Here is a 25,913-nt window from a genome sequence, read left to right on the forward strand (position 1 = left end):
CTGGCGGGGGGGCGGGGGGTGGCGGCTGAGTCTGCAGGTGTGGGGTGGTGGGAGCCCACGATGCCACGAACCAGCAGCCCCAGGCCACCCAGTTTGGATGCCGGCTCTCGCGCAGACGGGTGGGGGTGTCAGTGGGGCGGGGCGGGTCACCTCCTCTCTGCCTCGCTTTCCTCTTCTGCACACTGATTAAAACCAGCAGGTACCTCTTGGGATCACTGGACCGGTTTTAAGGGGCCGACTTGGGCCCAGCGTCCAGGGGAGCGCCTGGCTTGGAGGCAGGGAGCGTGCAGAAGGCCGGCACCAGGGCCACCAGGCCTGTCTGCCCGGCTCCTACGACTTAGGAGGGCACACGTGGAGCCTGGGACCCAGCGCCCGCACCGAGGGCCGGTAAAACGGCAGCGGCCCCCGAAGCATCTTGGGAAGTTTCCCATGCACATGGATTCGCAGGAGTCCATGCGAGTGACCTGCTGGGACCGTCCAGAGGCCTCAGTTTCCTCATCTAGACAGAGGCTCGTTACGGTGCCTCCCTCCCAGATCAGACCGCGTAGGCGGGAGGGCCCCCGAGCGAGCCGACGTGCCCTCTGGGGGGCTCGGGGCCGACCCTCCCTCGCCCTCGGGAGGGCTCTGCGAAGGCTGGGGTTTTTCCGCCCGGCCTCCCTCTCAACCCCGCCGGGCCCCCTGCCTGACCCCAGCACACCCAGGCCCCACAAGCGCAGACTCCCCGTTGCAGTCGAGCGAGCGAGCGAGCGAGCAAGTGTGCCCGCACCCAGGGGGGTGCCGACCCCTCCCTCACACGCAGACATCAAAGGGAAGCAGGAAGCAGTGGGCCCGGCTGACCCCAGCAGGCGGGAGAAGTCAGTGTCACGGCTCAGCCCGGGGCCCAACTGCTGGGGATTTTCCATCCCGTCAGGATGTCCGCAGGACACCCCGACTCTGGCCTTTGAGTGTCCTCAGGAACCAGGGTTTGGGCAGGGGCCGGGCTGGGTGGCTGGGGAGCATGGCCGGGATGCCGGAAGATCCCTGTCCTCTGTGTCCCCAAGCCTTGCTGGCTACCGGCCCAGGCACCTCAGCGCCCGGGCTCTGGGACCTGGCTGGGGAGGGATGGCCACCGATTCAGCAGAGGGCCCCTCCCCCAGCAGCCACAGCGCCTCCCAGGGGTGAGGGGACCGCACAGGGAACAGTCCCAAGTCCCAGGTTCCCAGAATGGCTCCCGTGCAGGCGGGGACGCCGCCCGGACAGCTGGGTGCAGGGGTGGCATCCGTGGACCGGAGGCTTCCACGGAGGCCAGCCCGTCCCGGCCTTCGTCCCGAGGCCATCAGGTCTGGGAGCCCAACGCTGTCACAGACCCTGCGGGCGGTGGGCGAGGCCAGTGTCAGATCTCTCCGGAGGGGTTCGTGGACTGCTGTCCATTTGATACGCCCCATCCAGGCCCGCTGTGTCCCTCCCTGGGGCCCCTGTCCGCCAGGGCTGAGACTGCTCCGTGGGGGTGGGCAGAGGGCTACTTCCTGCCGAGGGGGTGTGGTTTCACAGCTGCAGGCCACCGGGCCGCGGCTGACAACGGGGTGCTCGTCCCCACCTCAGACACAGGTTTGCCGCCCAGGTGGGGACCCGTGTTCGGTCCAGCAGCCGTGCTCGGCACAGTCCGGGGCTCAGCCTGAGAGCAGACTCGCTCATGTGGAAAGTGCTGGCAGCCAGGCTCCGAGATCTGCTCACAGCAGCTGTGCCTTCGCCGGGGCTCTTGTTCCGGCTGTGCAGGCGACTGCCCCGGGGGGCGGGCGGGGGTGTCTGCTGGTGGGAAACGTTTCAGAACAATCACAGAGACTTGGCAGGCAGGGGCTTTGGGCGCAGGGATCTGGGTCTCCTGATCGGGGGGCTGGGGGGTGATGCCCCGCGAAGCCCAGCCGAGCATGTTCCTCCCCTGGCCAGGCACGGAGCACTGGGGTCTGGGGTCCGGCCTCCCAGGCCAGCGGCGTTTACTGGGACTGGGACGGGGACGTGGCTCTGTGTGTCACACAGCCAGGCTGGAGCCAGGGGGGGTTGGAGGGACACCGGATGGGCGGGCACAGCTGTGTTCTCAGGAAGGCATGGAAAACCCAGAAGTGATGAGTCGAGAGACAGCGAGGGCCCGCACTTGGCCATCGACTCAGACCTGCTGGGGGGCCGGCCTGGCACCCTCCTCTGCCCCGCCGTCCCCCTCGGGGGCCAGAGGGGGCTACGGCAAGCCCCACCCCGACTCTCCCAGAGCGTGCAGGCCTCACCGGTGGTGCTCGGGACTTCCCCAGGCTCGTCCTCCCCGAGCCCAGGTGATGGCTGAGCCCCTGGTGAGCCAGGAGGCTGCCTGCTCCCAGGATGTGCCCACTGCGTGGGCCCTTTGGGCAGATCGAATCAGGGCCCCCGGGGCGGGGGCCTGCCTGCACAAGCCCCAGACCCCAGACCCACTTGGGGCCTCTAGCGTCTGTGTGGGCCTGTGTCTCTACCCCGCCTGGGGTGACTGCCCCACCTTGCAGCTACAAGCTGTTACTCCTGTGGGTAGTCCTACTGCGCAGCGGGGCTGGGGTCCCACGCTTAGGTGTGGCCTGCCTGGTGGGAGGCACGCTGGGGCTTCTGGTGACCCTGAGGGCTTCCCTTTCAGGGCGCAGGTCTGGGTGAACAGAGGTCCGCTGACCCCTGTCCAGCCCCAGTGACACAGTGGGGCCCCATGTGATGTGGCTGGGGCCCCGAAGTGGGAAACCCACGGTTATGCGTGTCACAGGTCACGGTGTGTATGCCGTGGGGGTTTGAGAACCATCGAGAAGGAGACGGAAGCCATGTTCCCGTGGGCCGAACTCGCCAGCCCCACGCAGGGGCCGTTCTGCCTAGTTGGGGGGGGGGGGCTGGGCGGGCAGCCCCTCCCTGTCTGACCGTCAGATCACCTGCACCAGTGGGGAGCACAGTCCCCCAATCTGTCACGCCCACGGGTTGTCCAAGAGGCGCACATTTTAAAGCCAGGAAGCAGGAGTACCTGAGGCAGGGCGGGAGGAGATTGGGGATGACTAGGGCAGGACTTTAAAAGCCGAAGGCATTTCACCTCTTCCTCCGTCCCCTGGAGCAGCCACAATGTCCTGGGTAGATCAGGAACACAAATCTACCCTTCCATAGAGAGAAGGGTCTGTGCAAAGCCCTGATCTGTATCTTGGGAACTCTCTGGAGGAGGCAGCAAGGGCACGCGGGGAGGCAGCCCCCACTGCAAGGGAGAGACTGAGGCAGAGCCTGCCCCCCACCCCCGGACGGGCACGGCAGCCGTGGGGCTCCTCCTGGGTCCCTCAGCCGAAGCAAGTCCTCGGTCTCAGTTGCCAGCTCCCAGCCAGGCCAGCGAGCCTCTCCTCCCCCCCGCCCCACTCCACCCTCCCAAGAAAAGGGGAGCCTCAACCTCGGCGCCACAGACAAGGGAAAAACTTTCTCCTCTGCCAGAGAGTCCTTCAGGGACACCAAGAAAGCAAATCTGGTGCTTTCTCTAACACCTAACAGTGGAAACGGAGGAAGAGAGGAGAGGTCAGCTAGAAAGTTCTGGAACGTAGTCTCTTTGCCAGAGGAGCATGTTTCCCCGTGAGAGAGGATGCTGTGGGAGTCTGTGAGGACCGAGCCCCCGGGGCCCCCTGGGAGCGGCCACACGGATAGACACAGGGTAGGTCACTCCAGCCACATCAGCTCCCCTTTTGTTAGGTTCCTTAATCCAGTCGGAGGGTAGTGGGCACGGTGGATAAATGGACAGCTGCCTGTCTCCCGGCCGAGACCAGACAGCCCCCACGGCACCGCTCTCCACCGGCCCGGCGTGCCTGTTCTCAGGGGAAAGGCCTCTTGAGAGCCGGTGTGAAAGGGTTCCCAAGTTGCGGGACCAGTTAATGAATGAGTTATTTGCTCTAAACAATGTCTTGATAAAGGGGACGGATGAAGTTAGCTGGTGTTGACTAAGGAGAGACAGGGTTGCCAGGGAAATGCTTCTAAGTGGAAGGAATCAAAAGGCTCTCGTCGGGTTTTGTCTGTCTCGGAAAAATGCCGTGGAGAGTGTACCTCTGGCCATCTTTTGTGCTTATGGTTTAGAGGAGAGAGGCAGCCGTGAGCGTGGGGCCAGGGAGAGGACGCTAACAAAGCTGGTGTGTGAGGCGGAGGCTGAGGTCCGGGCTGTGTCCCGGAGCCCAGGCCGTCTGGGCCGACCTGGCGCTCGACCTGGGAGCGGGCGCGGAGGCCCCAAGCTCCGGGCCCTTCCAAGCCGCCAGTACCCAGACGGGAACGTGACACAGGCTCCCGGGAGCGGAGACGAGGAGCAGATCGGACGGAGCCGTGTTTCAGGGCAGGATTCACGGATTCCGCCAGGGTACATATAGGGGGCTTCTGTTTCTTTAATTCTTGCTCTGCGTTATAAATCTCTGCTTCTCCTCAGCAGTTAGAAATGTTTACTCAGAGGGGCGCCTGGGGGGGCTCAGTCGGTTGAGCAACCGACTTCGGCTCAGGTCACCATCTCACAGTGCGTGGGTTCGAGCCCCGCGTCGGGCTCTGTGCGGACAGCCTGGAGCCTGCCTCGGATTCGGTGTCTCTCTCTCTCTCTGCCCCTCCCCCACTCACGCTCCGTCTCTCTCTGTCTCAGAAATAAATATTAAAAGAAAAAAAAGAAATGTTTACTCAGAACTAAGCCCTGTGTTTTAACGAGTCCTGTTTTCATAGGAAAACCATGCTTGATGGAATCAACGCGATTCCTCCTTTTTCTCGGCCACCCAGAGCCCCCAGGACCAGGCTTTGTAGGTGGTGGTGACAGGCACAGCGGCCTAACGGGAAACCCGGCCTCCACGTGGCTTATCTTGCAAACTAAACGCCACTGCCCATCCCCAGGCCTGCAGGGGAGCGCCGGGACCCCCCACCCTGTCCCTCCGTCCCTGTCCCTCCTCCGCTCTCTCAGCCTCAGTGGGAGCCCGCAGGCAGGTGTTGGCCTCATTCCTGACACCGGCCGTCCCCACACCTCCCTGGCTGGTGAGCGTTAGCCTGGGAACAGGAAGATGTAACGGCTCCTGGTTCCCAGGAAGGGACTCCATTAAGAGGCGGGGGCAGACTTCCTGCCTGGGGAGGACAGGACTCGGGCCACCAGGCACGGCCGGCGTCGGAGCGCAGCCCGTGGCAGGGAGACTCCTGGCCTCAGCACAGGCAGCTCTCTGAGCACCTCCCCGGGCGCCCCCGCCTGCTGTCCGGGAGCACCTCCCCGGGCGCCCCCGCCTGCTGTCCGGGAGCACCTGCCTTCCCCGAGCCTCTGTCTCTTGATCTATAAAAACCCAAGTAGCCTCTCCGTACAAGGCCCCTGGAGGGTCATCTCGCTTCGTGCATTTGATTTCTCCCCACGTGTAGAATGGCGACAGAGGGGAGTGGGCCTCGGGGAAGAGATCCTTTGTGATTAGAGGCCTTGGGCAGACCCTGGGCTCCCAGCTGCCATGGCCTTGTAGGATGAGCCATGAGCCCTGGAGGAAAAGGGGGGCTGAGGGGGGCTCCGAAAAGAGTTCTGAGGCCTCATGGCTGCCCCGAGACCCGCCGCAGGCGACGTGGGCTCCAGCAGGCCTCCCTCCCCCCCGGGATGACGGACGGACCACAGCCGGGGTCCCGTACCTGACGGCCTGGGCACAAATCCCCCTCGCTTATTCATTTACCGATTTATTCATCAAACATTCACAGAGGGGCCGTGATGGGCTCCACGCGGATTAAGCACTAAAGATAACGCTGAACAGAAAGGCTGGTTTCTGCCTCCACCGGCCACTCGCAGTTGCAGGAGACAGCCAGGAAACCCGTGAGCGCAAGTACACACGCGGTTACACATTAAGAATGGGGGGCAGGGTGCGGGGTTCTCGGAGGCCCGGTCTGAGGGGGGGACATCTGAGCCAGGACCCATAGGGTGAGTCTTTCCCAGCCTGGGGAAGGGGAGCGGCGGCGGGGGTGGGGGGTGGGGGGAGAGGGCTCGGCGTGCTTAAAAGGCTACCAAGGGAATGTCCGAGGAGGCACGGTGACTTCATTAGACCTACCACTCCAGGGTCACTACGAGCGTTGTGACCCTGGGCCCTAGACTTAACCTTTCAAGCCTCAGGTTGATTATGTATAAAGCAAGGGTGATAATGTTCTTACGTCAAGAGCTGCTCTGATGTGGCAGATTAGTGAAATCATGTTTATAAAGCGCTTAGCGCAGTGCCTGGCTAAGGGGAAGTACGAGTCCTCTGACTCTTTGAAGATTATTCTTGAGCCCAGAGTGTGTGCAGGGCTGGGGAGTTTTCTCTTCACCTAAACGGCACTGGCGGGCCTCTGAGAGGACAGGGCTGCCCCCGGCTGGTCCCCTGGGGCCTGCACAGGGCCTGGCGCGCTGACTCGCATCTCCCTCGTGGGAGAACGCACACACGGGGAGAGGCAGCACCCTCTCCTCCATCTGCCTTCAGGGTACTGCGGAATCTTCTAGATGCCTGCAGCTCTGAGAGCCTGGACCCTGCACACATCCACCCTGGGGGAGCCCACGGGAGTTCCAGACCCGAGCTGCCCCTTTCCCGTCTTAGCTCAGGGTGTGTGTTGGGGGGCGGGGGTACAGTTAGAAACCTCCAGAGAAGCGGAAGGCAAGTCCCTTCCAGGCTTCACGGGCTGGCCCAGCCTGGACCAGGTGGGGGTCTTTGGGAAGCCCCGTTTCCTATCAAGGGAGCCTGACGCCATGAAGGTCGGCTGACTGCACCCCTCCGCCAGAACTCTCGTGGGGACCGGTGCAGTCACCCCAGCTCCAAGAGCCATCCTTTCCGTGCGGGTGAGCAGGGAGCTTCAAGACGACGACTAGGGGTCCCATAGCAGGGGGGGACAGGGGCAGATGTGGCTGAGCGGGCTGGTGGGGACACAGGAGGTACCAGGAGAGAGTGAGGCCCTCTCTGGGGGGAGCACTCAAGGCAGGAATGCCCCCCTCCCCGCCCCCACAGGACGGCCCCAGGGCTCCCCGGCCCCCCCCCCCCCCGTCTTCCCACAGGGAGCTGGCTTGCTTCCTTCTAGCCCACCCCTTCACCCAGCACCAGCGACACGGAAGGACTCTCTGTGTCCTGCTGACGTTCAGAAATGGAGCCATGGTCCAAGAATGTTTTCACCAGAAGGAAATCCTACCATTTGTGACGACAGGGGCAACCGTGGGAGGACACGGAAGTAAGCCAGGTGCAGAAGGACACATGCTTGGTGATGCAGGTCGGCCAGACCCCGGGGAGTGGAGGGCCCGTGGCTGTGGCGGGCGGGGCTGCGACCAGCCCCAGGGCGCAGGGCCCTCGCCGTTAGCCCCGCTGCCTTCACAGCCTGCTAGGAGGGCGGGTTTTGTGTGGAGCACCCTTCTGAAATAACAATAATACAGACGATAAAGCGGGCGAGAGCTGATGGAGCGTTTAGGTCTCGGCGATGGTCTCGGGTGTGTACCTCCCTCTAGACCCCTCATGCCGCACTGTTCGTCACGTACAGATTTGGTATGCCAGCCATACCTCAACCAAGGGGCTAAAAATAAGATTAAAAGCAAAACAAAAACATTTTTCACTGGATCTTTCTTTTGAGCATCTATTTAAAATAATCACATTCTTGACGAAAACATCCGGAGCCTCGCTAACGGAGCCCGGACTCCACCGGTGTCGGCACCTGGCGAGGCTGGCATTACACGGGAACGCGCCCCTGTTTCATCCATGGTGATGCAAACCAGCCTAAAGAAAATACTAGTGACTGGGGTCCACCGGCTCTAAAAGTCCAAGCCTGGGTGGGGCCAGGCCGAGGATGCACGGAGACGGGGCAGCCCCGGTGGGTCTCCAGGGAGTGGTGTCGACTTCACAAGGTCCCATGTCGTCCGTCCCACCCACAGAGCATTCTCATAAGGACAGACTCGAAGGACAGAATGGAGGGGCGGTTGCCGGCGGCTGAGGACACGGTGGGGTCGAGGGAGTGCGTATGGCCCTGAGGGGTGACAGAAGGGACCCTGTGGGGGACAGGAGCTCCTCCGTGCCAGCGATCTTACCCTACAGGTTTCAAGATGTCACTGAGGGGGACCCGGGCGAAGGACACACGCAAGCGATTATTTCCTGCAACTGCATGTGAATCCGCGATTCTCTCAAATGAAGGTTAATTAAAAAAATCATGATGCCCGTACTAAAAAAAATCAACGTGCCTAGAAGTACCCACTGATGAATTTTTAAATGCACAAACCCTGCCCAAAGCGCCAAGAAGTGCTGAGGGACGTTACGGCTCCTTCGAACATGCAGATAAACCTCTTCCATCTGTGGCTAGAAGGGCTGTTTCTGTGGAGAGAATTCTCAGTTAATCCAAATAGATCCCAGCTTCAGCAGAAAACGCCAGCGGACTACAGAGGGTCACGAAACGCACACACACTCCTTTCCTGATCACACAGGCCGGTCCCGAAGTCTCCGCGGACACAGGGCGCACGTCTGTGTGTCTTGAAAACTTCTGAGAAAGCGTCATCTGGAGCTCTCTGGCGGCAGCCGGCCCTGTGATCTAGAAGGCAGCGGATCTTGGGGGGCCTGTGGTCGTAAACAGGCTGGCGAGTGTGCGCTGCCTTTTTTCCTGAGGCCGATTTGACTCATGCAAACCCCCCCCCCCACCCCGTGGCCTGGCCAGGCACCCACCGCGGCGAAGGCGCGCACGGCCTGGCCCGCACCGTCGCCCTCCCGCGCGTCGGTGACGGTGTCGCGGCTTTACGCAGGAGTCCGTTCAACCCTCCCGGCGGCCCTCTGGAAGGCACGCCTTCCTATTATCCCCCTTTGACAGATGGGGAGACCGAGACCCCGGCTCCACTCCTCCCTCGAGGCCCACCCAGTAGCGGGTGGTGCGGTCGGGGTTGGAACTTGGGCCGTGGGCTCCGAAACCTGCCCTTAACCACGCACGACTCTTTGCTCCCAAGTCGGGAACGCAGAACACCAAGCAAAAGGGGGCGGCGGGCCGGGGCCCCGGGGCAGCACTCATCTGGGCCGGTTTTATGAGGACACAGGTAACCAGGGCAAGACACAGAGACAGTCCCTGCTCTCTGGGGTGGGACGTGGGGCCGTTTTGACTCCGGCCAGAAAGCGTATGGGGTCAGGGCCTTCCTTCTGGTGATGGCATTGTTGGGGGGGGGTGGCGGTTGCACGGCCTAGATTTCGTGTCTGTTGCCGTTTTCTCCTGAGTTCACTTTTCCTAAGGTGCCCTTTAGCATGCACGGGAAACAGGCCCTGGGTCAGCCCCACACCCCGCGAGCGGCTGGGTCCCGTGTGCGAGCGCTCCTGGTCCCTGACATGCCCCACTGCTGAGGTGAGGGCTCGGTCCCCAACCCTCCAGCGTGTCCGGTTCCACTAATCCCGTGTCTGCCTCTGAAGGGCGTTTTGATCTGCGGCCGTGCCGTGGACTCCCTGGTTGACCGCACCGTGTGAAACGCGGCTTCCTCGCGCTGGCCCTGAAGTAACGGAGATGAGGGGGCCCCGCCACGCCGCTGAGGACGTCGTAAAGCTCCCGAGTGAGACCATCGCGTCCGGCCTATCACCAGGCCCGTCGGCCGCCCAGAAGCCGGTCTAGCAGTGGACACGGATTACGGGAAGAGCCTGAGGCACCACAAAGGCGACAGCTGGCGTCGGCGGAGAGAAGACGGGCGCCCTCCAACCGATCGTGTCGGGACAGCTACTTAGACGTGCGGGGGACACATCGGATGCGATGATTTCTTACCCCAACATCCAGATGAAGCACCATTAAATGTGAAAAGACGGAATAAAGACGGAAGAATCGTGACAGCGATCTCAGAACGAAGAAGTCTTCAGAATTCACAGCGAGGACCCCAAGTCACAAAAGACCGCCAAAGTCGACGTCAGAATTTAAAAGTAGAAGTTAGGGGCGCCTGGGTGGCGCAGTCGGTTAAGCGTCCGACTTCAGCCAGGTCACGATCTCGCAGTCCGTGAGTTCGAGCCCCGCGTCAGGCTCTGGGCTGATGGCTCGGAGCCTGGAGCCTGTTTCCGATTCTGTGTCTCCCTCTCTCTCTGCCCCTCCCCCGTTCATGCTCTGTCTCTCTCTGTCCCAAAAATAAATAAAAACGTTGAAAAAAAAATAAAAGTAGAAGTTAGAAGACCGAGGAAGAACTGGGATGAGACATTTTCAACGCATGTGACTTCCTATAAGTCAGTAAGGAGGGGTGTTAAAAAACAATGAGAGGGGCGCCCGGGTGGCTCAGTCGGTTGAGCATCCAACTTCAGCCAAGTCACGATCTCGAGGTCCGTGAGTTCGAGCCCCGCGTCGGGCTCTGTGCTGACGGCTCAGAGCCTGGAGCCTGTTTCCGATTCTGTGTCTCTCCCTCTCTCTGCCCCTCCCCTGTTCATGCTCTGTCTCTCTCTGTCTCAAAAATAAATAAACGTTAAAAAAATAAATAAAAAAAAACAATGAGAGTTTGGGGAGACAGCACACAAAGAGAAAAGGAAATGCTCTTAAATACTTGAAGAGCTGAAGTCCTCACTTATAATAAAAGGAACAGATGCCAGGACACCTGCGCTCACCCATCAGCTGAATGAAGAGAAAATCGGGGACCACTCACTTGCCGGGGAGGGCGCGGGCAGATGGGCGCACTCGGCCATGTTCACTGCGTGGGCAGGTGCGGCCCTCATGTGGCAGCGTGGGTCAAAACGTGTAGATGGGAGGAAATGGGCCTTTTGAAAGGAATCCGCTTAAGAGGGAGACATTACATGAAAAAGGGGTGTGACTGGATGGGACTTCACCTTGAGAGATAACAACAGTAGCTATGGAAACAGTGGGAAGTAGGGCTCCATCACTTTGCCTGGGGGCCAGGCTCAATCTTGTATCGTTTCATTTGCTCTCCTTTGAAATGCTTATCTAGGCATCAGCCTTGATTTTCTCCTCCGTGCTGACTGTGTCTAACTCTGCTTAATCTGTGAGAGAGAGTCTTCAATTTCACTTCCCTTAACGTCGTGAAATCTCCTATCTCGGCAAGATTTATAGTTCTCCTCCGTAACTGATTTACTTTGTATTGTCCCCCTTTGATAAGGGACAGCCTAGAAAGAGCCTCCGTCAGCAGAGAGAGAGCGCGAGCAGGGGTGAGCGCGGTGGGGACCCACGGTAGTGTTCAGTGGGGAGGGATGGACTGATTTGGCCACGGGCAGCTCCTTAGTTTGTGCGAGTGGCCGATGGCTGCCCCGCGCATCCATCCAAGGAGGACGTGTTGTGTACAATGCTCTGCAAATGTTAATAGAAAGGAGATGCGCTACATGTCCTGATCTAGATCCCTCTCCAGAACGCCCAGGCATCTTCCCTGGAACACCGCGCACCAGGGCCAGGCCGCGCGCTCACCGAGAAATGCGTGGGCTCCCTCGGTGACAGCTGGGAGGTGCCCGTACAGCAGGACGCCTGCTGTTCTCTTCAGATGCCCCGTGCTTGCTTCCCGCCCAGACCGCCCTGCCTGCGGGTCACTGCGTGGGCCCCCGCCGGCCCTGTCCCGCCAGCTGCACTTAAGTCCTGTGGCCCTCGGTCCCTGTGTCCACTGACAGAAAGCTCGCCGACTCGCCCCGAGCAGGGCCCTCCCAGCCCGCCACGTCTGGGTCCCCGTGTTTATGGAAGCAGTGCCATCAAGCCCAGAGCTACCCCAAGCACGGTCCCACCCGGGGACCGCCGGGACACGGGCCAGGGAGCCCGCAAGCATCGCGGAAGCAGCACTTGAACCCTGCTGCGCGGAGCGGTCCCCAGTTTGTGTGGGGGCGCGTCCCCGTGCACACGGGTCCTCGGCAACGGTGCTTCTCTGAGGCAGTGCCCCCTATAATTACAACCGGTGTCCTCTGGGTGGCTCAGAGGTGTGGCACAGCCTACACATTCAGTCCCGCAAAAAACCGCAGGCAGTATGTGTAACACGTGACTACTTACGGAGAAAGGCGGTATACGTCGGGAGAATACGCGCACGGACGTACCCGCTCATACGAAACGCTCAGGAAAAGAGGACCGGAAACCGGTCACGGTGCTCACCTTCAGGGAAGGAGACTTCGGGGGTGGGGGTGGGGGTCGGGGTGGGGACAGCCTGAGTGTCCCCCCGTGTTCCCTGTGGCGCTCTGAATTTGTTCTGCCGTGTGCGTGTAAGGCCCGCTTTATCCTTGTTATTATTTTGTAGCGCTGCAGCGGGTCAAGTGTCCTTCCAGGCTGTTCCGGGGGCAGCCCTGGGTGGGGGGCGGGGGGGGGGACCTCGGCCACACGGTGCCACGGGCTCTGGTTCGTGTCACCCGGAGGGGCAGGGCCTACTCCGGCACAAAGGGGGTTTTGACAGCACAAGGCAGAAGCGGAGTGAGAGCAGACCCTGGGCAGGCTCCCAGCGAGCCCCCCCCCCCCCCCCGCCCTGCCCCGGTGGGAAGGGTGCCCTCCACCCATCTGCCGAGCCGCAAGCTCTCCTCGGAAACGAAACGTCACGTCTGTCCGGTCGTCACGGAACCTGGAGGCCCGTGATTCTGTAAAGGGAGGACCGTGCACGCCCGTGGTCTGTTCTGACCGCCGTGTCTCATTAAATATTTTAGTTGCGTAACTCCCTCCCCTCCCATTTTCAGGTAATCCTTGATTCTGATTAACAAGACGATGTATTTTTCAATGCATCTGCCTCCTGTCTGTGTCCGCTGAAATATCTGCTAACGCGTGCTCACGGTCTAAACTTGGAAAAGTACTAGAACCCAGACCCTGTTTCACGACCGGGCGTTGTGTGTGGCCAAAAACTCGGGGCTGGGGAGGAGCAAGTTATCTGCACTTGTGACACAGCACCGCCTGGACGCTGGGCATCCGGGGCGGGGGGGGGGGGGCCGCGCACGGTGTTGGCCGAGCAGGGGGCCCCCGGTCTGTCCCCACGGGGGCATTGCCCCCCGCCCCAACCACCGGGGGAAGGGAACGGAGGGGACGCAGAGGCTGACGAGCCCCTCGGGACGTATCCACACTTGGCCTGTTGGGGGGGGCTCTGCCCAGGCGTGGGGAGGCTGGGACACAGCGCTGGCGAAGCTGGGCGGGAAGAGGGCAGCCGGGCACCCAGCAGTGTAAGGCCGCGGACAGCAGCAGCCTGTCAGCCCCAGAAGCGAGGCCTGGAAAACTGCTCTGGAGGAAACACAAAGGACTCTCAGACCCTGCAGCCAAGGTGCCCAGCGAGCGTTTTTTTTTTTTTTTTTTTTTTTTTTTTTAACAGCTATTAGGGTGACAAGCCTTTCCAAAGGCCAGCAGTTGGCGAGGGTTTCCAGGAAGCTGGTCTGGGATTGGAGCAGCTTTAACGAGTTAACTTCAGAAGGAAGGACTCATCAGGGAAGGGTTAAGGTTCAACAAACTTTTTGAATTATTTTGCAAAAAGTCCTGGCTTTCAAATTCAAAGGCTGTTTAGCCGGGGCTGTTTTAAGCCTGAGATTATTCCAAAGGCAACGCGGCCGCACGTTTCTGATTCATTCCTCCAGGGTTTGTCTTAAGTCCTCCGGACAGGCTTTGCGAGTGCCATCCGGTGCCGGGAAGCACACGGGGGTCGCCTCCCCCGTCTCATCAAACACCCCTCCACCCACGCGCCTCGCCCCTGCCAGCGCCCGTGGCCGTGTGTGCACACGCACGCACACGCACACACCTTCCCCAGGCAGGAAGCCGCTCTTTGCCAAGAGCGAATGGAATTTAGATTTCCAGAGGGTGTCCTTGGCCTCCAGCTCCGTAGCCACACGCCGAAGAAAGGTCCTAGTGTGTGTGGCGGGGGCTGCGAGAGAGGGCCCCTCCATCTTTGCTCACGTCTATCTGGGCCCCAAGAAAAACCCACAACTGGCTGTGCTCTCCTCAGCCACACCCGGCCTCGGTCACATTCCTTCCCTTCCTGAGCCCACACTGGGTGGCCCCACAACCCAACTTGTACACCTCCCTCCCCACCAGCGGGGAGACCTAGGCCAGGCCCTCACGGGGCAGCCAGCAAGTACGGGCGAGGGGGCCGCACCCCAAGCCCCGAAGCAGCCGGAAACCACGGAGGGGCCCTCGGGGCTGGGCATCCCACCCGTGGCCGCCTCTCGGCTGTGGGGGGAGAAGATGGGGCTTCCTTCCCTGACCGGCACACCCTGGGGCTGAGCTCCCCGCGGGAAGTCCCTCCTCTTACCCCACCTGTGCCCCCCCTGCTGCAGCACTGGGGTGCCGGCTGCAGATGATCTCCCCCGCCCCCCCCCCACACCCACATACCAGTGAGAAGCACTGCCCCCTCCCCCCACCCAGGCTGGGCCTTCGGGCCCTGGGTTCTGGCATCCTTGGGAGTTAAACATTTACAGACGGAGACCCACACCAGCCCAGTCAATGAGACAAGCCCATGATCAGCCACACACGGCGGACAGGCCGGTCACGCTTCGCTTCTCTCTGACCCAAGTCACGGGGACCTTGCCACCTGTGCGGCCAGGCAGCGACAGGTGGACGGTGCGGTCCTTCCGTAGGTCACGGGCGCCGACGAGGGCTGTGAGCAGCGGGAAGGAGCCTCTGCGGTGTTCCGGGTGCGCGGCGCCCAGGGAGGCCTGGCGCCCAGGCAGTGGCGGCTCTGAGTCCAGGCCAAGCCTCGCTCCGCTCGGACAGGCCCTTTGTTTGCTCCAGAGACCGTTTCCAAAAGCGGCAGACTCCCGGGGGCTCGCACTTCTGCCTGGGGAGAGAGAGGCTGCAGCTTTGCAGCCCGGGCTTCTGGCCCCGCTCAGGGCTTCGCTGGTGCTCCTGAGACGGGAGAAGGGGCACCTCTGCCCCGGTCTTGCCACTGGGGCCTCTGGCTGGGCACCGTGAGGTCCCGCCGTGGCCCGCGAGGCCACCTTCACTGTTCCTCCTGGCCAGCTCAGACCTCACGGGTTAGCACCGGCCTCTGCTCCCCAGCCTGGCCTGCGGTGGACCCGCCTGGGGGACGCTGTTCCCCATCCCTTGGGGGAGGGCCTGCGGGTGGGAGAATCAGCAGGGTAAGGAGCAGGCGCGGGGCACGGAGGGGCACGGGATCCAGAGGCTGGAGCCCAGGGCCCGGCCCCTGCTCTGTCGACAGCTGGCATATTCTCTGGGCAGGGACCCCTCAGGGACTGGTCCCTGGGACTCTGGGGCTCCCGGGACCGGGAGCTCCCCGGGACTCCCATTTGGAGTCCCTGGGACTCTGGTCCCGGGACCCCCATTTCCCAGTTTGTCCATCTCCTGACACGTACAGAGATGTTTTCCCACCCCCGAGTCCCGGCCACGTGGTCTGAAGAAGTCCACTTCCCAGGGCAGGAGACGGCTGGGTGGTGGCGAGGCCCGTAAGCACGGAGCTGCCGTGGACCGTGGGGTCACCGGGGAGGACGTCTCCTCTGAGTCTCCCGGGCGGTTCGCCCCCGGCCCCTACACACACAGCCGGCACTCCATCCTACTGGGAGCCCGTTTTCCTGATCCCGACGCCACCCCATCTCACGAGCCTGCCCCCTGCTCCTGCTGCGGACCCTCCGGGGGGGAGCCCGCACGCTTGGCTGGGGGGGTCGCAGGGCAGTTCAAAAAGAACAGCAGAAAGAAGAAAAAAAGCATTCAAGTGTTTCAAAGTGGAAAAGATTCTGTTCGATGTGACAAATCCTGAAACTCTGAGACACAAGCCTACCCCCAGAAGGCCTGACAGCAAGGACGGGCAGGGGAAGAAAGGCGCCCTTGGGCCACCGAGTGGCAGGCACTGGGCCCCAGAGCCGCCCGGGGCTGGGCGGGAAGACAAGCCTAGGGCACGTTCAAAGGCTTGAAGCCAGAGGTACAGAGCCTGGCAGACTGACGAATCAAGAGGGGGCCACTCTGCGGGGAGCTGCCCACCTCCTCTCGGGGGGGCCTGGCTCTCGGGGGGACAGCAGGCCAGGTAACCGTGGGGAAGGACCGCCCCTGAGCGCGTATGTGTGTGTGTATGTGTGTGCATAGCTGTGCGCTCTCTACAAGGCCTTACCTCCCACCCATCTTCCAGCAGCCTCCCCCCCCCCGGAAGTCACCCCACTCCCTGCCTCAGTTTCCCCAGCAGGGCACTGTTGAGGCAGGTATCCTGCTTCGGCTGCCAGCCGGTCTGATATCTCGCCCACGATTCAGTTCCCAAGTCTCGGAAGGCAATTCCGGTAGAGTCAAAGTTGCCTTTGAAAATCCCTTGAATTGCCCCTAAAAAGAAAAAAAACCCAGCGCCCGGGGCTCTGTGCACACCCCCACTCCTCCGCCCTTGTGCCCACGGAGGCGGGGGGCCCCGAGTGCAGACATCCAGGACCCTCCCAGTGCTGTCCTTAAAGGGAGCCTCCAGAGCTGCGGCCCATGTGAAGAGATTACTTATCGAGATCAAAGCAAAAGCGGGGTCAGGGCTAAGGGTGTGGGGATGACGTGGACACCAGACTCCGAGGCTGGATCCGGACTCCTGTCTCCTTCTGCCACCACTTGTCTTTCCCCTTTCCTCCGTGAGGACTTCCTTCCCAGCTGGTGCCCCGGGCCTCCCGCGGGCCATCCAGACCTCACAGATTTACAGCCAGACCTCCGCCCTGTGGCCCGCCCCTGCCCAGGATGCCTGCCTTGTCCCAAAAGGGCCGGCACGTCTCGAGAACGGATGCCTCCGGGGGGGCTCTGGGCCCTCAGCAGGAGCCGTGACCCTGGGCCTGTCACTCCGTGTCCCGGGAAGGCAGCTCGGCCTTGCCCAAGCCATCCGGGAGCCCCCCGGGTAGCCTGTAGGTCTGCGAGGCCCCTTGCCCTCCTCGTCTTGTGGTGCCCCGGGGCCGTGGCGTGTGGAGACGCCGACCGTGCAGGGTTCTCCCTGGAGGAGGCGGCCGCCGAGACCGCCAGCCGGCACGCAGACTGGCCTCCGCGCGCCGTTCCCTCCCGCCGGCGAAGAGAGGGGCACGGGCCGACGCCACGCCCCCTGTCGCCTCTCTCCCCCTGCCGGCCCTCAGGCTGCCGGCCCGGGTTCCGCCTCACAGACCTGGGCTCCCATAGAGACGGCGTGACTGCATGAGCCCCGGCTCTGCCCCTGCCTCATGGGGACGCCGGCAGGGCCGGGCGCCGTGAACGGGCGCACCGACCCACAAGGACGCGAGCTGTGCGTCTCAGCTAAGGGCAGCCTCCCCTCCCGACCCTGACACCAGAGCTGGACACAGAGCAGGGCTCCGTCGGTGTGGGCTCTAAGCACCTGGACACGAGCAAGCCTGGGAGCACGGCTGCCGCGTGCCGGCCGTCGCCCCGCTGGGCACCCCTGGGCACCAGTGAGCTAGCTGCCCGGAGAATGAGGGCTAGACCTCCATCCCCGCCTCGCACAGGGCCCAGGGAGGGCGGGACGCACGGCCCACGCCGCCCCTCGCTCTGCCGCAAGCCTGTGCTGTCCTCGGCGGGTGGGCCCGGCCGTGACGGGCGTGAACGGCCCGAGCATGTTGGGGCACGTGTGGCCGCTCCGGGGCACGGTCCTCCGGCCCCCCTCGCCCCACCCCTGAGCAGCAGGACGGCGGGCCCAGGCCTCTCCCTGCACCTCCACGGGAGCCAGGGGCCCCGACGGTCCCGTACCCCCTTGCCCACCTACTAGAGGCTACTAGAGGTTGTGAACTTGCCTCCAGCCCATCTCGAGGCCCGGGGCTCAATGGCCTCTGGGTACATCTGGTTAAGGACAGTCCCTGATATCCCCATGGATACGTGGCGGTTTCAGAAGCTCTCGGGTGAGGGAAGGGATGTCCCCATGGGCTTTTCCGTCCCAGGGGGACGTTTTACACTGGCTGACGTTTATCAGGCATGTTCCTGAATTAGGTGCAAGGCCAGACTCCCGACCACGTGTCCTCAAGGGCTCATACCGGCACCGTGAGAACCCACCTCCGGTGTCTACAAGAGGGCACCAGGGCCCAGGGAGGCCAGCAGACTGCCCCGGTGCCCTGCAGGCAGGACATGATCCATGCTGGCCAGGGCTCCTGCGAATGCAGCGTCCTCTGGGCTTGGTGGACATACAAACGTCAGCTGACGGGGAATAAATCTCAGACACACCGCTCACCATCGCTGCACGGAAAACTACAGGCCACGAAAAGAGAAGTAAGTCCTAAGTAAACGAGGGACGCATCGGGGCCACAGTCGCAAAGACTCGATCCTGCAAAGATGGGTCACCCTCCCCACAGTCGTCTAGAGAGTCCCCCCCCCCACCTACAGGAGGTTTTCTGGGGCGACCGGCTGTGGGTGGAGGGGTGGACCATACGGACACAGGCCAGCGGCGAAGCAGGGGACCTGGCCGGAGCCCTCCCCACCGGCTGTCAAGACCCGGGATCGGAGCACGGGGACCATGAGGCATGGCCCTGGCGAACTACAGTCTGACCAGCGGGACCAGATGGGGTTCCGAAGCCGAGGTCCGCGCAGACAGCGAGCCGGAGGGTGACGGGGTGGGCCTGGCGGGGCAGCGGGGGAAGGATGGGCTTTCCGGTGAAGGGTGCTGAGCCCGCCTGCTGCAGCCCGGTGGGGGAGGATGCACCTTGACCTCGGCCTCACATTGGACGCAGAAATGGATTCCAGATGCCCTGCAGATCGACACGGGGAAGGTGAGCTAATAAAGCTTCAGAAAAAACCAGAGGATCTTTATGACCTTGGAGCAGTCACCGTGTCCCTAATAGGACACAAACGGCACTATCCGGAGAGGAAATGTCTGATTAACTGAATCACATTAGGAGTTCACTTAAAGTTCTGTTCGTCAAAAGACACCCTCAGGAGAAGGGAAGACGACGGAAGAGGGGGAGGCGGCCCTTACGTGCCGTGTACGTACGCGGGCGTGGGTGGGCGTGGGCACGCGCGCTTCGGACGCCCGTCCTAGCCAGGCGACGTAAAGGCAGAAAGAACGAAGTGCTGTAAATGGATGAGAAAAGGCCACCCGAAACGAAGCGGGCTGGAGACACGAGCACGTTCCTGGAGGACAGTACGCGCGGAATAAAAGACGACAGAACAGGCTGGCCTGCACCAGCCCCCAGGTCCCAGAGCGCTGCTGCGAGCCCTGCCCCCTGCCCCCGCTTCCCCAGCGTGGCTGAAAGGGGCCGTGAAAAAGGCCCGGTGCCCCGCCGCCGCGGTGGGGGGCAGCAGCTAGGCGGTGTTGTTGAACCCGAGCCTAGCAGCCCCACGCCTGGGCGTATTCTCACCAGACGTGCAGCCTGCTCTCGCCCCAGGAAGCCCGTGCGGGACGCTCTGAGCACCGACGGTAACAGCCCGGCGCTGGAAACCGTCCACGTGGCCGCCGGCAACGGGATGGATGAACCCCGCGGAGGGCCAGTCGGCAGGCACCGCTCTCTGCGGCCGCGCGGCCCGGCTCCGGGAAGGCAGGCGTGCCGGTGGGTGTGCGCACTGTGCGACTCTGTCTGCGGAAGGTTCGGGAACGGGCGCGGCTGAGCGGTGCCGCTGGCAGCCCGGACGGTGGTTACCCTCCGAAGGCATGGCGGGGACTGGGGACACGGGGGCTTCCTGGGAACCTGCCTGCTAGTCACGTGGGGCCCGGGGTGAACGGAGCCGAGTCCCGTGGAGACCTGCGTGCTCGTCTCCTTCAACTAGAAAGTGGAAAACACTCTCTATGCAAGGACTGTCCTTTCTGAGCCGGCCCGGCCCCCAACCCCTTCCGCCCCCCACGCAGGCCTCCCGACCCGGCTGCCTCGGGGCTCAGTCTCCCCTCGCAGGTTTAGGCAGAGCACAGAGAGGAGCCGTGGGGTACCCGCGGCCACCGCAGATGTCTCCATAGCAACACCGGCGTGACCTCTGGAGTCACTGCAGTCCTCCAGCCGTCTCTAGCAAGTGGATGCCCTCCTGTCCCTGACCTCCTCCAGCACTGCCTGCCTGGCCGGGGCCGGCCTCACCAAAGCCCTGCCCTTGGAGAGCACGGAGCCCCGCCATGGGAGTGGCCCGGGGCCAGGAGTTCACTGTCACGGTCCCCAAAGGACGTAAGAAGCCTTCCGCTTTCCTCTGGGCCTTCCACCTAGAAGAGGGCCCACTCCCCGGAGCAGGGGCCTCAGGGGCCGGCCTGCAGCTGGGCCGGTGCAGGCTGGGAGCCAGATCCAGGGCATCTGATTCCTAGTCCCGTCCCTTTCCCACTGAGCCACTCCGCCTCGCTTTTAATTTAATTAGGAGAACATTTAATCCCCCCGTGCATTTCAGAGACGGGTCTGAGCTGGCCGGGGCTGGGAGGCTCTGACTCAGGCAGCTCCACACGGCACTCCCGGGCGGGCTCCCACGGGGTTTCCTTGGCACCTCGCGCGGACGGAGGTGGTCTGGAGCTCCGAGAAGACGGGACACCGGTCCGGAAAGAGACCGGTCTCTGATGTGCCTGGAAGGCCCCCTCCCTCTTCCCCCTGTTCTCTGGCCCCGAAGCAGCCTCGTCGTCCTTCCCCACCAAGGTTTGCAGAACAAGGAGGTGGCCACTCACACAGTGCCTGGGCCTCCACCAGGGTCCGCGGGAGCGAGCCGCAGCTGGCCCTGGGGTCCCTGAAATGCCCCTGGCAACCCTGGTCCCATCCAAAGAGCTAGCCCCGCCGTCCCTGGAGCTGAGTACAGGGCCGAGCCTTGTGACACTTGCCCCGTTTCCAGAAGGCGTGGGGCTGGCCCTGGCCTCCCTGGCAAACGCAGAATTCAGGTGACCTTAGTAGTGACGCGGGTGAAAGCTGGGCCGCGGGGGCCTTGCTGGAAAAGGGAGATCGAGCGTCTCGGCATGAGACTGCAGGGCCCAGGAGAAAGCCGGAGACACGGAAATTCTAATTAAGGCACACGGGGCTGGTTTTGCTCAAGGACCTACAGGCTGTCCTGTCACAGGATGGCCCACAAGCACACAGTTGCTCGTGGCCACCTGGTAGGGGCCCCGCAGTGCCTCAGCCTCAGCTCTGCCTTCCCTGGAAGGCCCTCCCCGTGCCCATCTGTGCCCAGGGTGTCCCGCTATACTGTCCCCGGCGGAGCAGGACGGGCTGGGGGCGACTGGTAGACAGGAGCTGAGCCTCGCCTGTTCAGGATGCTGTGACAGAAGACGTGGAGGGGGCCGGGGGTCACCACTTCCGGAGGAACCCGTCGGGGGGGGGGGCATAGGCGGCAGCGGTCCTGGTGGGCCTGGCCTCTCACACAACCTGCCTTGGGTGTCCGCGTGCAGCCAGTGGGACAGACGTGGACTCCTGGCCATGCTTGGCTGGCTTGGCCGCAGGGGTGGAGGGGGCTTCGTGGAAATGGCTGCCGTGTCCCAAGGCCCCTGGGAGAGGGGCACCCAGGCCACACCCGTACGCGGTCCCAGTCGGGGCCTCATGTTGAGGCCAGTTCGGGCCTAGCTGCCCACTCAGGTGTGCTAACAGGCATGCCGAGGCACCCACACCCCTCACCACCTCATCTCAGGTGAGGCCGGCCTGGCCCCGGTGCGGGTCCTGCCTGCCGGGGGGTGGGAGCCACGTCTTGGAGCCCCTCCCAGCCTGGGGCTTCAGGACTCCCAGGGAGAGAGAGCCTGAGAGGAGACAGAGCCCCAGAAGGGTCCCAGGCCCCATACTCGGGGCTCAGGGAGCTGGCGTGGAGGCCTCGACAGCCAGAGGGCTTGGCTGCCTGGGCCTCCCTGGGGTGAGGTTGGCCGAGCAGATGTTGGGAAGACGGGTGGGAATCTGATGGCTGCAGATGGGGAGGCACAAGGATGCACACAGAGGTGCCCCCCCAACCCCCCGCCACTGTCCTGTCAGTGGCCACAAGGAAGTAGATGGGGCAGGAGCCCAGGAACTCCTCCCGGCTCCTGTTGGGGGCAGGGCTCCCCTCCTCTCTCAGAGTTGGGGAGGGGGCTTTCCCGCCCCCCCCCCCCCCGCCATTGTCCTAGATGTCCCATCTCTACCTTACGCCGGCCCCTCGGAAACCCTGTGGCAAGGCTCTGGGTGGGGGACGCAGGTGTGCACGGGGCTCCCTTCCGCTGGCCCTGGAAGCCGGTCTGCCTGGAAGGGGTGCATCAGGCTGTGGCCCGGCTCCCTAGAGCTGGGGCCGGGGCAGGGCTGCATGGGGTCTCCGGGGCTCGCGTGGGGGGCTGGGGTGGCCGAGAGCACTCTGTCTCCCTGACACGGTACGCCCCGGCGACTCCCTAGATTGCACCAGGGCTGCTCAGGGCCCCCGGCTCCCCGCCCCTCATCCCGGCCAGAGGCCCCGGAAAGAGGAGCTTCGCCCAGCCCCAGGGACCTTCCCGTAATCAAGGCTGCAGTGACCTCACCTCCCTGGGGCCCAACGGGTGGGGAGAGCTTGAGATGGAAACAAAATGTGTCTTTATTTATGCTTTTAATTTGAATCCTGGATCCGACCCAACGTGGTAATACATTGAACATCAGTAAAACGCTGGAGAAGGACGAATCTGTTTGTCAGCAACTGCTTCCCACCCTCTCTGCCCCCTGCGAGACCCCCGTGCACACCCCTGCCCCTCTCACACACACCAAGGCAGGTGCCCGCGGGGCCGGGCTGCCTGCAGCAGCCTTGACGTGTCCCCAAGCAGCCGGAGCTGTTCAGTTGGGGGCATCCGTCAGGAGGAGTGCCGGGCAGGAGGTGAAGGCACGGAGGGCAGTCGTGGCGCCCCCAGAGCCACCTCTGCCAGCCGTGGTGGGGGGGGCCTCTGCCCAGCCTGCAGTCTAGGTTCTGAGGCCCCCCCACCTCTCCCTGGGCCCACATCACACGCCCTTCACCGGGGCTCCCCAGGGCACAGCACCCTGTACCAAGGACACGTTCACACAGATGCCCTGCGGTCTCCACCTTGACCCTGACCTGATGGGACAGCGATGCCTTGAGGTGGCCCCTCTACTGACACCTCGGCTCCCTGCTCCCAGCACCCACCACAGACCAAGTGTGGTGGACAGATCTGCTGGGAGAAGCCCTTATAGGTTCTAGCATGGGGACCCGGCTGGGCAAGGACTGGGGTGTAGGCCCGGACAGCACCGGGGGTGACAGGAGACACCCCCCCACCTCACCCCACCCCCCAGCCAACCTGCCACACTGGGAGCGCTGGCCCGAGAAGGCCCACGGCGGGCGTTTGGGACGGCGAAGCACCCAATCCGCAGCAAGCATCCGGGCCGCTCCAGTCTGACGGCCGCAGTTTTAGAAGAGAAGTGGCCCAGTGCCCCTGATGACACTGCCTCTGCTGGCTTGGATCGCCTCCCGGGGCTCCCCGGGCAGGTGGGCAGGCCGTGGCCCCGGGAAGCTTGGTGCATGCTGACGGCCCTCACCCCGAAGGGGTGACCGTTGCGGGCTTGGCTGTGGGCCCCCTGGATCCCCAGTCCTTTATCACCCTCACCCTGGGCCTCCCTGTGGGGATCTCGCAGGGCCAGGGAGCTGGTGAGGCAGCCCTGTCCTTCCAGGGTGGGGCTCCTCGTGTGTGTCGAGGGGCTGGGCCACAGCTGGGAGAATGAACGCGCTGACGGGAGAGAGCGGCGAGAAGGGGCAGCGGGAACCGTGACGCCCGCGTGGAATCCACCTGCCTGAGGGTCATGGCTGTCCCTGCCCCGAGTAGCCACTGCCACCGGAGTCGCACACAACACCAGCCACGGAACGCCGGCTTTTAGCACCCTGCGGTCTCTCTTGTGCCCTGGACTCTGAAAACGCCTCGGCCCAAGTGCCTGAGTCTGCACTCTGCCTTCGGGCCCCGGCCTGGACCCGCACGGCCTGGTTTCCCTGGCTGTTCACCTCTGCCCTGGCGCATTCGCCCAGCAAGCCTGTCCGGTCATCTCCAGGGTGGATGGGGGCCCAGAAGCCCCCTCTGCTGCCGGGTCCATGAGGAGTAGTCACCCCTGCTTCCCAGGGCCCCAGCGGGCTCACGCGAGTCCGGTAAACAGGTCCTGTGCACACTGCCCTCCCCCACCACCACCGGGTGAGGCCTGGCCCCCCCCCCCCCCCGTGAACCTGGGGGGAGGGGGTGCTGCGCAGGGAAAGACGGCGGGCAGGTCCTGTCCTGTCTGATCACGGTACCATCTTGAGACAGTCCTGCTTTCCTCTTTCGCTGGCCACCCGACTCTGCCAGTCCCTCGTGGGCGGCCAGGAGGCCCTGCCATTTGGGTCCCGGCTGTCTCAGTCCCCAGTCACCTGCCGGGCAGAGGCGGCAGGCCTAGGGCCTCGCTCTGACAGAAGCGCACACGGCTCACGACGACCCTGAGACCCTGGGAGAACGGACACACCCTCCAGAGAAACGTCCGTGGAGAGGACACCGTGTCAGCAAGTGACTCTGGGAAGGGCTGAGGGGAGCGCGCACGTCCCAACACAGGACTCCTCCGGGGAGTCCCCGACGGGGCGGCGGCCAGACAGCGCCCGAGTGCCCCACTGACCCCACCACGTGCTGTCACCACTGGGTGCCCCTGCCGGGAGCACTGAGTCATACATCGCAAGGGAATCACACCATGGCCGGGCCCTGGGGATTGGCCTGGCCATGCCGGGATGGCGGGGGAGGACGGGCGTGCGTCCCAGGCCAGCTGTGCCTCGGGGGAAGGCCAAGTGGAAGGCGTGGAAAATCAGCCATTTCCTCCACCTGAAGGAGCCCCTGAGGACAGCAGCGGCATCTGCCCCTTGGCTCTGGCCAGGGTTCTACGGGGAAACACTGCTGAAAAACAAAGTCGTCTCTCTTTTGGGGGGCGGGGGAGGGGGCGAGGGGAGAGAAAAACAATCTTCTCAGACGCTCAGAGCACAAAAACGAGTGGAAAATGATCAGTTTGGTTTTCCATAAGTCCAAACAAGAGGATCGTGTTCCCAGACTTGGCGGGAGGCGCCCCCGCTCTCCTCCCCGCTCGGTGCCTGGGCGCTGGAGCCGGCCCCTGGCCGCCGGTGGCCCCAGGTTGCCGAGGGCGGGCGGCAAGCGGCGGGCTCCGGGAGAGCAGGCCTGGGCCCCGGAGCGGCACCGAGGCGGCCCTCTTGAGCCCCGCGCCCCTCCAGCCCGTTCTCCGCGGGCGAGCGGCCACTCACTGTGACACGTGCGTGATGGGGACCAGCGGCGTCTCCCCCTCCAGATCCAGGTCCTCGGCCACGCTGTTGGTTCTCAAAAAGTGGGTCGTGCTCACTTCCAGCAGCATGGGGCTCTTCACTGTGGGCAAAGGTGTGGGGCAGCACGTTAGGCCTCCACGCAAGGCTCGCCGGGGAAGGGCCCGGGGCTGGCCAGAGCCGGGCTCGCGTGTCCGCCCCCCCGCCCCCCACCCCGCCGCGGGGCAGACTTGCACGCCCCGAGCCCTCCCACAGACTGACAGGACATGCGCCTGCAGGGATGCGCGAGGGACGGGGACGGTACACGGGGCCTCCGCACGGGGATCCGGTGTGGGGGTTGAGGCGGCCCCCCCCGAGCCCGAGGCTGGGGACCAGTGGAGGGCCCCCGACACCCGGGCAGGGCGAGGGCTCAGCCCGGGCATCTAGGTCTGTCTCCGGGTTCACCCTGAACGTTCAGGCACAACGATAAAACACGGCCGACAGGCACAGGTCCGGTGAGGGACCCGGACCCCCGCCACCATGCCGTCCCCGTCACGCAGACGGAGGGCCTCACGTCAGCGGAGACCCAGGGCAGTCGCGCTCCTGCCTGCAAGGAGTGGCAAGCCTGGGAGAGAGGGGCAGCCGGTGAGCTCCCGGCCCCTCGCTCGGTTCACAGCGTCACATCTGCGACCCATACCCGCCACGAAGGGTCAGGGTAACGTTCAGGCTCCCGGGCCCACCCCCTACAGTCTGGTGCTGGTGCTCAGCGCTGCTGAGAATACGTTATCCATCCCCTGATTCTCAGTGTGGATTGATTTTTTTTTCCCTTCAGTTGACGTTTTTATTGTAAAAGAAATTAAGTACTCATTGTAGAAAGTGACACAGTTCAAAGGTCCACGAAGGCTCTCCTCCAAGGTCAACCACCGACGGGATTCCTAGCTCATCTCTCTCTGCTCAGCGGCCGCTGACACCAGGTAAGACCTCTTTTTTTTTTTTTTTTTAACCCACATGGGACAGCG

At 63.4% G+C, this 25,913-nt stretch overlaps 1 protein-coding gene across 11 annotated transcripts in view; it reads right to left on the reverse strand.

Annotated features, from left to right (window-relative positions):
* The window catches only part of KCNQ1 (potassium voltage-gated channel subfamily Q member 1), a 321,222-nt gene that overhangs the window by 154,964 nt on the left and 140,345 nt on the right, over positions 1-25,913 (reverse strand). For 7 of the 11 annotated variants that reach the window (XM_023240184.2, XM_011287088.4, XM_045039717.1 and 4 more), the window contains exon 11: positions 24,901-25,018. The exons of the other annotated variants lie outside the window; for them this stretch is intronic. In XM_023240184.2, the coding sequence (XP_023095952.2) occupies positions 24,901-25,018 (118 nt within the window). The remainder of the gene's footprint in view (positions 1-24,900; positions 25,019-25,913) is intronic. 11 annotated transcript variants of the gene reach the window in all.

The sequence above is a fragment of the Felis catus genome, chromosome D1 (genome assembly GCF_018350175.1).
Source record: "Felis catus isolate Fca126 chromosome D1, F.catus_Fca126_mat1.0, whole genome shotgun sequence".
Classification (NCBI taxonomy): domain Eukaryota; kingdom Metazoa; phylum Chordata; class Mammalia; order Carnivora; family Felidae; genus Felis; species Felis catus.